This window comes from Pholis gunnellus (genome assembly GCF_910591455.1).
Source record: "Pholis gunnellus genome assembly, chromosome: 13".
In the NCBI taxonomy this organism is placed as follows: Eukaryota; Metazoa; Chordata; class Actinopteri; order Perciformes; family Pholidae; genus Pholis; species Pholis gunnellus.
In genome coordinates this window covers 16,494,255-16,506,859 of record NC_136540.1, presented here as the reverse complement: position 1 = coordinate 16,506,859, position 12,605 = coordinate 16,494,255, and the positions used below count along the sequence as shown (strand labels likewise).

The 12,605-nt window shown below is 42.6% G+C and overlaps 1 protein-coding gene across 1 annotated transcript in view; it reads left to right on the top strand.

Moving 5' to 3' along the window:
- Positions 1-10,231, top strand: part of LOC306705557 (roundabout homolog 1-like) — a gene marked incomplete at its 5' end in the record, with an annotated part of 75,898 nt that extends 65,667 nt beyond the window's left edge. Inside the window, 21 exons of the mRNA XM_079172336.1 lie at positions 795-1,000; positions 1,103-1,184; positions 1,285-1,453; positions 1,551-1,721; positions 1,821-1,938; positions 2,773-3,007; positions 3,217-3,338; positions 3,510-3,681; positions 3,980-4,177; positions 4,887-4,913; positions 5,742-5,781; positions 5,970-6,124; positions 6,273-6,638; positions 6,727-6,846; positions 6,939-7,083; positions 7,718-7,870; positions 7,986-8,464; positions 9,294-9,434; positions 9,527-9,748; positions 9,838-9,974; positions 10,120-10,231. Of these exons, the coding sequence (XP_079028462.1) occupies positions 795-1,000; positions 1,103-1,184; positions 1,285-1,453; positions 1,551-1,721; positions 1,821-1,938; positions 2,773-3,007; positions 3,217-3,338; positions 3,510-3,681; positions 3,980-4,177; positions 4,887-4,913; positions 5,742-5,781; positions 5,970-6,124; positions 6,273-6,638; positions 6,727-6,846; positions 6,939-7,083; positions 7,718-7,870; positions 7,986-8,464; positions 9,294-9,434; positions 9,527-9,748; positions 9,838-9,974; positions 10,120-10,134 (3,473 nt within the window). The 3' untranslated portion in view covers positions 10,135-10,231. The remainder of the gene's footprint in view (positions 1-794; positions 1,001-1,102; positions 1,185-1,284; positions 1,454-1,550; positions 1,722-1,820; positions 1,939-2,772; positions 3,008-3,216; positions 3,339-3,509; positions 3,682-3,979; positions 4,178-4,886; positions 4,914-5,741; positions 5,782-5,969; positions 6,125-6,272; positions 6,639-6,726; positions 6,847-6,938; positions 7,084-7,717; positions 7,871-7,985; positions 8,465-9,293; positions 9,435-9,526; positions 9,749-9,837; positions 9,975-10,119) is intronic.
- Positions 10,232-12,605: the final 2,374 nt, after the last annotated feature.

Genomic DNA, 12,605 nt, shown 5'->3' with positions numbered 1-12,605 from the left:
TTTTTTTTGGCCATTTTGCCTTTATTTGATAGTGGTAGTAGAGATACAGACAGGGGAATGCAAGAAGATAGAGGGCAGCAACCAGAATCGAACCGGTGACTTTGCAGTTAAAACGGTATGCGTCTTAGCCACACATATACCAGGAGTCCCCACTGTTTTTACGATTAACAGTGTAAAGTTCAATACAAGAAAGTAATATACCTTTTGTATCAACAGGAAATAATAGCATCCTGCGAGCAACTTCTGTAAAGAGACCTTGTTTCCTCTGTTATAAGTGTATTAAGCACACAAATCACATGCGTACGACCCCAGGGTGAGATCTTTCCCGAACCTTTCTTTACCCATACTGTCCTTATATTGACTACAGTGTTTCTCAAACCTCAAACAGATGTTTTTAGGTGACTAAACATGACCCCAAAAACCATAAACAAGTTTTAGTTGGGAGTGGCTCTTGTAGGCTAAACATTAAAAAAAAAAAAATGTCTTGTTATGGAAAAGAATACTGGTTTGGAGTCTCCTCGAAAACATATTAGCGCAACAATTTGAAAGCTTCTCAAAAAGCAAACATTTCTAAAGCACTAAATACATTTGTTTGGTTGACTTGCTATGCTCTCAGCAGACAATTATTTCAAAATGTAAATTTCAAAATGGGGCCAACTTATTTTGAAATGTTTCCAGTATGAACCACACACATGTTTTAAGTATGTAGTACAGAGCATGTAATAAGGCCACCGGGTATTTTTTAACATTATTAGTCTTTCACTCCCTTACTTTTTTAATTTCTTTTTTATTAGCTGGATCAGACCACCCGCCTCCTGTGATCAGGCAGGGCCCACTCAATCAGACCATTCCCGTGGACAGCACAGTGGTCCTGGGTTGCCAAACAGCTGACTCCCCACCTCCTACAGTCCACTGGAAGAAGGATGGTGTCGTGGTGTCCCCAGTGGACTCCCGCATGTCTGTAGCAGCCACAGGATCGCTGGAGATCCGCTACGCTAAGGTAGGAGGAGTAACACAGCAGTTAGTAATTAGCAATTACAGCGACAGCACTGAGTCAAGCGAGCCCACTAATGTCTGCTACTACTGCACTTCCTCTCCTCAGCTGGGAGATACAGGCTTCTACACTTGTGTAGCTTCCAGTCCAAATGGAGAGGCTTCCTGGACAGCTTACTTACAGGTGGAGGGTAGGTCACACAAATTGAGACGGAGTTCGTAAATGTTGTTAATACATGGAGAAGAGTGCTGTGTAGTGTACTTACATGCATTTCTTGGTTTCTCTGGCAGAGTTTGGAGTTGTCGTTCAGTCCAGTCAGCCAATAGACCCTAACCTGATTCCCAGTGCTCCATCTAAACCTGAGGTGACCGACGTCAGCCGGACCTCGGTCAATCTGTCGTGGAAATCGAAACCCGATGCTGGCGCTGCACCTACATCGTACCTGATCGAGGCATTCAGGTTAGACACATTGTAGCATATTGTATACGCCATCCATCAAGCTCGATGAAACTTCCCTTGCGTCTGTGTGTTACCATTTTGTCACTTCTCCCTGCAGTTATACGTTAGGCAGCAGATGGGTGACCCTAGCTGAGCATATAAAGACACAGACTTTCGTATTGAGGAACCTGAAGCCTGCAGCTGTCTACCTCTTTATGGTCAGAGCGGTGAATGCTTATGGCCTCAGTGACCCCAGTCCAATCTCCGACTCTGTCAGAACACAAGGTCGGTGTGGGCTTTTCATTCCTTTTACATTCCAATTTCAATTCGAATGAATGCGTCATTGTTGCCATTTCACTTCTTTCCTCCCTTTTGTGCCGACAGACAGCACTTCCACCATGCAGGGAGTGGATCACCGTCACATCCAGAGGGAGCTTGGCGACGTGGTTATCCACCTGCACACACCAACAGTCGTGTCGTCTTCTGCTGTGAGGGTGCAGTGGAAGGTATGGGGGCCACACCGCGATGACTGTCCTGCACACAGTCAACATTTTTGCAACATGTCAGAGATAAAGTAAATGTGGGAAAAGGTCAAATGTGCAATTTAACCAGTAAATGTAAACACTGCATGTCAACAAATGATATAAGAGCCAAGGGGTTGTGGTTTAAAAAAATACAACAAGACTGTCTACTGACAGAGTTTTTATCAAGGATTGTTATAGTGCAGATTTATACTCTCTGATATGTTTTCAACACAAAGCAACACAAAGAAGTGAACTATCAGTGATGAATGGGCAAATACATGCTCAACAGAGATGTAGAGAAACATTGAGATCTGAACAGTTCAGGAGGAGCTTCTAGGCTAAAATGCCTTGTGTGAAAGTAAATTGTTTAAAAGATTTAATTCATGCTGAAATTACATGTGGGTTTCTCTCTAAACATGTATCAGCAGAGCATAAACCCACTGCACAGAGAAGTGAATTCATCTTTGGAATTTATTTGCAACATTTCGGATGCTTGTGTTTGGATAATGTGTTCTTCTTCGCAGAAATATCCCGAGGCATTCTTTGTCATAGTTGCGCGGTTTAAATGCAGTGCTTAATCCTCTCCTGGCTTGATTTGAACCACAGCCAAGTTGAAAGGAAACGGTCAATGACCTCATATTGTGGTTTACAGTGAGAATTCACAGATGAGAGGACACGTTAATCTGTATCAACCTGAATCGAAATCTCTTTGATTCTAGCCCAGGTGTTTTTTTTTGCTCATTATCAAAAAGGGTGTCACTGTCACAAACGTTGTGACATTTATGTGGCATGTTTTTATCTCTGCACCTCCACTAGGTCGAGCAGCAGTCCCCATACATTCAGGGTTACAAGGTGCTTTACAGGGCGTCCGCTGAGCATGGCCAGCCAGAGGGGCAGTGGAGCGTCCTGGAGGTACATGCCTCACGGGAGGACGGGGTGGTGATCGGTCAGCTGAGGAGAGGATCCATCTACGAGTTCAAAGTGCGCCCCTTCTTTGATGAGTTCCAGGGAGCTGACAGTGAGGTGAAGGTGGTCAGGACATTGGAAGAAGGTGAGCGGTATTAAATGTCTACATAATTAGCTGAGAGGAATTCAAAGACATCCGTGCAACTCTTTCAATACTTATAGTATATATTTGGAGGACAAAAAGCTAGGTATTGCTTCTAAAGTGTGCAGACCTGTTGCAGACTGGGATGCAGACAGCATCAAATGAGATTTAATTCATGTGCGCATGCTTAACTGTATACTGCATTGTCTTAGCCCCTAGCAGAGCACCCCAGAGCGTTACAGTGACAAAAAGTGTTGCCAACGGGTCCGCCATCCTCGTTGCTTGGAAACCGCCTCCGGAACGGGAAGAAGCTGGAGTCATTCAGGAGTACAAAGTAAGAAAAGAAGGCCCCCGCCCTCTCCTGTACACATGCTCTGAATTACGTGTGTAACAGTTAGAATGTAAATGACACCTTTGTGAGGCTGATGATGCCTCTTGTGATGTCGGATGCGTCCCTCAGGCAATCACTGTCATCTCGTCTCCTCTCGTCACCTTCTCTTGACAGATCTGGTGCCTGGGTAACGAGAGTCGGTATCACGTAAACCAGTCGGTCGATGGCGCCACCTTCTCTGTGCTCATCTCCGGTCTGGCGCCAGGAATCCGTTACAGCGTAGAGGTTGCGGCCAGCAACGGTGCTGGACCCGGGGTCAAGAGTGATGTCACTTTTTTTCAATTAGGTGAAAGTTCTCCCAAGTGTTCATTTACTTTGGTGTCACAAAACTAGGCCTCAAAACAATGACGCAGCATCTCGTGGTGAACACTTCTATAGGGTCTCTTAGCCTCCTTTTCATTTTACAGAGTTCATAAAAAATGTAATAAAGCACTATGTTGTGCTTACCCTGCTGTTACTTAGCTTCATATAGTTTTTTTTAACGATGCTCTTGTATCTTCGCTGCTGCATCAACATTTTTGAGCGTTCACCTCTCGTGCACCGTACTGTATAACGTCTCCTCTCTTTCTTCTTTTACTGGTTAGACTCTGCAGGCCAGATGATGGATATCAGTGAGGAAAGAGACACGTTGTCTCAGATCTCAGATGTGGTGAGGCAACCGGCCTTTATTGCTGGCATTGGCGCCACCTGCTGGTTGGTCCTCATGATTTTCAGTGTGTGGCTCTACCGTCATCGCAAGAAGAGAAGTGGCCTCAGCAGCACATACACCGGCATCCGCAAGGGTGTGTGTTTCTCTGTTGTGTGTATGTTTTTAGACAGGTAGATGAATGTATGGTTAGCGCATCATACAGGCCATGTGTGCATCTGCAAAACAGTTCATCGTGTTACTTTAGTGGGAACATTTGAAGGATTGTAGAAGGGATGAAGCAACGACACGCTGCCACCTCACTAAACAGCAGTCTTCCTCCCGGTGATATTAAGGAATAATTTAAGAGGCTAATGAGCAGATCACATCAAAGGCTGAAAAATGCTCTGTTATAATCTTCCTTTGACACAAAGACTTCAGAAACAAATTAGCATTTGAGACTGTGCAGCCAGTCAAAGGCTGACCTTTCCTCGTTCATTTGTAGAGTGTCATTTCTTCTACACAGCACAGGTCTTAGAGACACGGGCCTGTCAACCTGCCATTACCATGTCTGCTGCGATATCACTGTTATTTTCCCACTCTCTCTTGGGTTGCCTGTCACCCCCCATTAACCTTCACCTGAGCACTTTTCAAAGACAGAGGCAGCAGTCAGGCAGATGGCATGTGGTTATTTAAATGTTTGTACAGTCTTTTTTACATGAAGAGATGCCCATCACACAGCAGAGAGTGCATGCATAGACACGTCAAAAATCTCATAACGAGGCACATAGCTACTGCAGTAGTAACGTTTATTGAGATGATTTCAGTTTGCTCATCTTACTCCCATTCCCTGTCTTTCCCTACAGTCCCGTCATTCACCTTTACACCTACAGGTATGTACAGTATGATTTTTCTGTTAATGTTTGTGATATTTATTGTATAAAGCAAGCAAGTTAATCGAGCCATTGTATTTTATTCAGTTCAAATATCCCAAGATGAAACTGCATCCTGTCTCTTGCAATTCAGATTTTCAGTCATTTTCATATATCAAGGTATGGAAGCCCAACTGGAAGGTTGCACAATGCTAAAATAGCAAATAAGTGGGATTTTATGAACAGCTCAACATACAATATATTCACATAGTGAATAAAGTAAAACGTCATCAAGAATATGAGCTAAAAGGGAGATCCAATAGTTCTTTCTTTAACTTGTATATGTTGCTAACTATACAGTACATGATTGAAGTACTAGCATGTAAATATATATTTGTTGGGTAAAATTGTGGATTGAGGATCACAATAATGCAACAATCTGCTTTTGCATAATCATCTGTATGCTGATGTGCCAAGCCCGCCTGCTCACTAGGCTATAGGTTCATTTGATGAAGTAAAGTACAGAATATATTCTGCTGGAGAATCTTTATTTGTTTGATGTTTTACTGGTGGCAGAAGGGAAACTGTCTCAAACAATGTGTCTAAATCAGTTCTTCAGTCATGCGGAGGAAGCTAAAAGCACAGGAACTTATTTATGTCGTGCTCATGCACAATAAACTTAGAGTCAGACTTTGTGCCCTATCGATTGAAGCATGTATTAAAGTGAGTGCAAACTTTTGCTCATAATCTCTGCCTGCCTTTCATTTTTTTCACTCTATCTGCCTTTGGCACTTCTTTTTGACAGCTCATCAAGGTTTAATGTTTTTTTTTTTCTTTATCTCCTTTCAGTGGCGTATCAAAGGGGAGAATCTGTGTGCAGTGCTGGCAGGTGAGTGATATTTCTGTCCCTGTGTGACATACAAAGACTCACAGGGAGAAATGCAGTTACATTGTGGAAACACTGGGGGGAGATGTCTTCCCTCTCCAAACGATGAACCTCATGCAACCACCCCACGCTCGTTCATCAGCGATAATGTCAGGTTTTGATTGACAGCACTCTGATCCTCCTTGTTGCAGACCCGGCCTGCTCAGCATGGGCGAACCTCTAAACCAGCTGTGGCTGCCAGACAATTGGCCGAATGCATGTGCCAATCACAAGGACTGCAGCATCAACTGCTGCAACAATGGCAATGGCACCAGTGACAGTAACATGACAACATACAGCCGGCCAGGTTAGTGCAAGACTGAGCCCATGTCACAGTTCAGGAATGTACCTCTGAGGTACATATTGTGTGTCTTATATATATGCTGAAGCGTTGTGACTTGTGTTCTTCCTGTGTCCATGTGCTGCTTTGTTTCATGCTCATGTTTTATCCTCAGCTGACTGCATAGCAAACTATGGAAACCATCCAGAAAACAAACAGGGGGGACAGCTTGGTTCTGAGACGGCCATTTATAGCGATGTGAACCTCTCCAACAAGCTCAACGAGATTAAAACGTTCAACAACTCCAACTTGTGCTACGCAAGTCCAGGAGGAGATTCAGCAGCCACATACGAACCCATCCCGTACGCCACCACACAGCTAATCCAGGCCAGCATCAAGAATAAGGCAGTCGCCGGTGGCGCTATAGCAGAGCAAATGGACATGGCCTGCTGGAAACAGCCCCCCAACCCGCCTCCAATACCAAAGGAGATGGCAGCACAGATGCAGTACAACATATTTGAGCAAAACATGCTAAATAAAGGTAAAGTAGGGTCGCATTTGATTTGCTTTACACAATTTATGTAAAAATAAAAAAACTGTTGCAAATGTTCTTGCGTCTTTGTCTTCAGATCATTTTCAAGGAAGTGAAGGAATGATCCATCCTAAAACTATCCCCTACAACCAGACCCGTGATCACAGCACAGGAGGCTCACACCACAGCTCTGACAGAGGCAGCAACAGCACCTCAGGTAAGGCCAACGGCTGATCTGTACAGTGGTGAATTTTAACGAGGCAAGCCATAAATCTGTGTTTACCTTGATGTTTTCTTCTCACCTCTCAGGGAGTCAAAATCAAAAGAAAGGAACGCGGGCCCCAAAGATCGCAAAACATAATGCAGTAAGCTGGGGAGAAGCTCTGCCCCCTCCTCCTCATGCTCATGCTAATGCCTGGGACTGTGATGAGTACAGCCTACCGATGGAAAGGAGGTATGCGGGGGAAAGACACACACACAGATGCATGCACTTCTGTACAGCACACTCTAATACGTAGACATGCAAAGCTGGAGTCTGGAGAGAGATAGCTGCTATAGTGCACTTGAAAATGCCCTAAAATATGCACTGAATAGATTACTTTTTGTTCTTGACCAATATATTTGTTTTCAGCTATTGCATGATAAATTGACAAAAACAAACACACTGTGCTGAAATGATCTGACTCACACAAGCATAATTGGAGGTATGACGTGAACAGCTGCAAACCCTTTGTTAAAACATGTCCTTATAGTCACAGTCAACACCAAACTAATTACACAATTTAGATTCTTGTCGTTGTCAGACCGTTTATTAACGGTTTTGTATAATGACTTCATACAATGCACATGGGCATAACAGAAACAAGCATGCATTCAAGAGATGTGCAGCATTTCAGCAATAAAACACAGATGGTGCAGAAAGCCTATTGTTCATCTTTGTACATTTTTCTATAATGGAAATGTGTTGTTTGATGGCGGACCAAGGGATTTGCACACAGGCCTAATGGGCTGTGACTAATGTGTCAGGACTGCCAGCACCCCTCATTCCTTTAGCCATTACCTCATGTCAGTTGTCCTTTTCTTTTCAGTTTTGATCCAGAGGAGAGAATAGAAGGCTGCCCCACCCCACCAGTAAGAGCGGCAGCCTCATCTCCGACTGACGTGTCCTATAGTCACCCACCAAACACAACATCACAGGGAGACCTGAGAAATGGCCTTCACGATGGGACAGAGCACCTCAGGTAACCAGATTAAACCTTCCTGACACTGAATTCTGTCACTTTGAACTGCTATACATATACATTTCATTCTTTTGTTGTGACAAGACTGCACAAATGTTTTCAATGCACTTTCCAGCCAACGCATCGCCAGCCACCTTCGCCCTCTTTCCCCAACACACACCTACAGCTCGATACCCTTCTGCATGGACACCGATGTACAGGAAGAGGAAGAAGAAGAAGAAGAAGAGGAGGAGGAGGAGGAGGAGGAGGAGGCAGAGGAGGAGACAGACGCAGAGCTCGTTGAAAGTCACTACAGCCAACACCACGACCGGCAGAAGCACAAACACCAGCTGCACCACCCCTCTCCACACAAGCTGCTCCTCCATGGGCTGGAGCAGACCCCAGCCTCCAGCACGGGGGATCTGGACAGATCGGTCACAGGGTCCATGGTTAACAGCTGGGGCTCAGCATCTGAGGACAACATCTCATCTGGCAGGTCCAGTGTTGTCAGCACCTCGGAAGGATCCTTCTTTACAGACGGCGATTTCAACCAGGCAGTAGCCCCTTCACGGGATGTTGTGGGCCTGCGCATGTGCAGATACCCAGAGGAGTCAGGTGAGAAGACTTCTGGGGAAAGACATTTTTGAACACATTAACATGTTGATGTTAGCATTTAGCCCTAAGCAACACTGTGCCTAAGTACAGCATTTACAGAGCTGCTAGCATGGCAGGAACATAGAGTTGCAACTTCATAATACACTGTATTTACTTTAAAAAAATAAGGAATCTTAAGTACTGATTGTTGGTTTTCCATATATTATCAACCACAAGTTTGAAAAAAGAAGGTTTTCCATGAGTTACCATGTCCCTGAGCAACAATCAGTTAAAGTTAGTTAGTTGCTAGTTGGTCAGTGTAAGACTCTGTGTAATCAGGACTGTTTGGGTGTAGCTTTATCAGATTTCATTGGAAGGGTACTGGCAAACATGAGCAAAACATTAGGCAACTGTCATCACATTTTGTTTCAGCTGTTGCTAAATCCTGATTGGTGCTCAAAAGTTAGTGACTTTACCTTGTTCAGCCCATTCCAAACCAGAAATAAAAGCACGGACGCAAACAGTACACAATAAACTGTTCCAACTTTAAAAGAATACGTTTTGTTCATGGACCACCACATTGCTCACAGTGAGAAGCTGATTGAGCCTTTACATTCACCAAGTGAGTATATGACTGATCTATAACTTAAATGAAGAGTTTATATCATTTTTATATGAAAGACTGACTTTATAATGTCACATATCATGATTTTATCTGACCCTCGTAATCTTCTAGATTCATTTTCTGTTTGAAAACGTAACATTTCTCTCCTAGTATTTTACAGTGTATCAACTTTAAGTGTACTGTTACAAACTCATGATTTGCGCTGGATCTGTTTGATGATTTCAGGCCGGCGGCTCCAGCGGCCCAGCAGCCCCATGTCCACTGACAGCAACATGAGTCCTGCAATAACACACAAAAGGCCCAGAAGGCATAAACAGAACCAGTCTGGTCCACAAGGCTACCAGCCCAAAGATGTCTTCAATGATGGTAAAAAACTGAACCAAGAACGAGTTAAGAGATTTACTCCTGTTTATCTCCTAATAACTCTAACCTTTTGGATCCCTCTACCGTGTCCCCAGACTCCTGCATGCCTCTGAATTTTTCCAGCCAGATGTCCCACAGCGACTATAAAGTGAGGGGGGCCACGCTGCCTCGGATGGGCTCTGGGGAGGGCCGGGGTCGACGCGGCAGCACTGGGACTCACAAGGCCAAGGAGGCTACGGTTGAGCAGAGGGAGAGCCAGGACAAGCACAAGACTCCGCTCGGAGGAAAAGGAAGCAGCAAAAGCCGACAGCACTCAGGCACTGGATGGATTATATTGCACACTTTTTAATTAATAAGTCATGTAATGACTAGCCAACTAAAATGTTCTTTCTTGTTTCTCCAACAGAATTTGGGGATGTCCCTCTGTACAGTCGTCCCTCTTTCCCATCAGGTCAAGCTCAGAGGGAGCCTGATGAGACTAATTCGTCCAGCTTTATGTCATGTGGAGACTCAAGGACCAAACAGGGAGGACAGGTGGAAGAGGTAAATCAAAATCAGGAACACAAATCGAGATATGGAATTCTCTGTTAGCCATTTGGTTTTCTTGTATTCACTGTGACACAAGTTAAGTGTCAATTAAGTGCATTATTTGCAGGGAGAGAAACCTGACAGTGTTTTGTTTCCACAGTTCCTGAAAAGCTAAGACGCAACGTGAGCACAAAAGGAATATCCAACAGTTGCTTCAGAAGAAGGACTTTGACCTTTCAATATTGGAAAAAAAGACTCTTAAAATACTGCACAATACATGCTATTGTTTTCTACTTCAAATTTCTCATTAGGTGTTGGAAAAAAGAAAAAAAAGTGCCCTCAATGTTTAAGTCTGTAGACTTCAATTTGATGCACTGTTTATTGTTTGCTTTTCGGGTGACCAGGAGCCTGAACCGCTGGTTGCTCATTAAAGTAAGATGAATGCACATTTGATGGCGGTCGTGAGTGTCCACATAAATATTGTCCATGGCGACTGCTTGATGCGGTCTGTACATGATCTTTGCTTGTCAGTTGTCTTGTTATTTTACTATAATTGATATTCAGTCATTACCAGCCATCTTGTAAATTCTTGAAATTGTTTACTGCCACAGAAGTGCTTCAAGTTCAAATTTTATATAACAGTGTTAATGTTTTATAAGTGATGTACATCTTGTCTTTGTATTATTTGTCCTACTTTGGTTATAAAAGCACAATCACTTGATTTTATTGTAAGTTTTTTTTTTTATATGAATTTGGAGGAAATCAGTCTTTGGAGTCTTGTTGATCATTTCATCAGTTCACTTTAGGCTGAGAAATCGATTGTTGATTGTGATTGTGCATTAAGTTGCGTACATTTGAGCTGCTTTCATTCAGATTTGAACTATCTATTGTGTGTACTGAGAGAATTGCATGCAGATTCACATGTAGGGGCTTTTACTTAACATCCTGACTGCTTTGTCCTCCCTTTGGGATGATAAAAAAAATCTGGTCATGGACTGGTTCCATTTCTTGTTTTCTCCACTGAGTCCATTTCCTTAAGTCCTGTGTTCCCTTGACCTTTACTTCTTGAGCAGGGGCGGACAATCTACTCCATTTATCAAGATTTTCTTACCAACCTAAATTCACTCATATAGCAATTTTCAATGAATTAGAAAATACAATTTCAAATGGACACATATCAGAGAGCCAGTAAAAGAAAGTGAAGATTATCAGAAAGTGATGATTGATGAAATACATTGATATCGTGTATTTGTAGTTATAAAGGTACATTTGCATTGGGCTCTAGATTTTGGTCATATTGTCCAGCCCTAATCTGTAAATTATATATGGAACAAATATGTCACTTTAACTACCCTGTTTGAATAAATATTACTGTTCCTTGAGCAACAACAACAAATAATCTTTTTAACTCATTCTTTTTAATATAATTCTATATCGCCCATCCTCTTTGCAGTTTCAACTGAAACCCTCATTTTCTGACATTAATAACCAGAAATGGCGAATTCAGGTCATGGTACCATGACCTGAATTCTTTACGAACATATTAGAAAAGATGTTTAACGCTTATTGCAAATGATTGTTGATCCTTTCCCTCATCTCACTCATGTGTACAAATGTGTTTCTCAAAGTTTGAACATTAAGAAAACCTAAGCTACAAAGAAAAACAAGTATGATGAGTAGGATGTGTCCTGGTCCTTTTTTCACCTTTTGCCTGAAAACACATAACACGAAAGCCCTGAATATGTCACGGATTTTAAAAAAAATGTTCCTTTACATGCATTTAAAGTAAATGCACACATAGTATGGCTTTTAGAATGACCTCTTTTTTCTATTATGTATAATACTAAGTTCACCCTTGTTAATACTACAAGAATATAAACTAAACTGTGCACTATTTGTGTGGTGGCATCAAGGAAAATATTTATTTAAGTGACCCTCAGTGATTTAGACCATGAACATTTAAATTGCAGTATTTTTTTTTAGTTAGTCCCGCAGGTAAGCCTGTCCTGTTCTGTGGATGTGAGGTGATGAGGATGAGGAAGAGGAGAGAAAACTGTGAGGATGTGATGAGACATGCTGTTTAATTAAACTCACCGGTAAACCTTCATCAACAGAGCAGCTGTGTGCTGCTGAAAGGGGAAAACAGATGTCTTCCAATGCATGTCTGAGTATCAGTTTGACTATTGACTCACACAGTAAGTGGTGCATCCTCCACAAAGAATGATGGTGATTTTATAACTCTACAGAACTCATTTTGATTTATTAATAAGGTGGATCCTGAACCAACTCTACCCAGCAGTGATAAGTGAGGTGAGTAGGTATGACGTGTGTGGCCCTTAATGTCGGATCGTTTTGACCTCGCTGTGGTTCTATTATCTGATAACGCCCAAATGTGACTGACAAGACAGACTCAGGAATGATGCCCTGATAAACTGGTTTGTCCTCAATCTGAGACCTTCAAATTAGGCTTTGGTAGGTATTCATTATATTGACCATTATGATTGTTGTCTGATTGCTTTCATATTTGAATTAGAATTTATTTTAATTATTGATTGCTGATTTTACCTACCAAGGTTCTGGATGAATCCGCTAAAAAATATACCGTTAAGAAGTTGTTTAAAACCTCCTTGAACCCGAGAGTGCCAA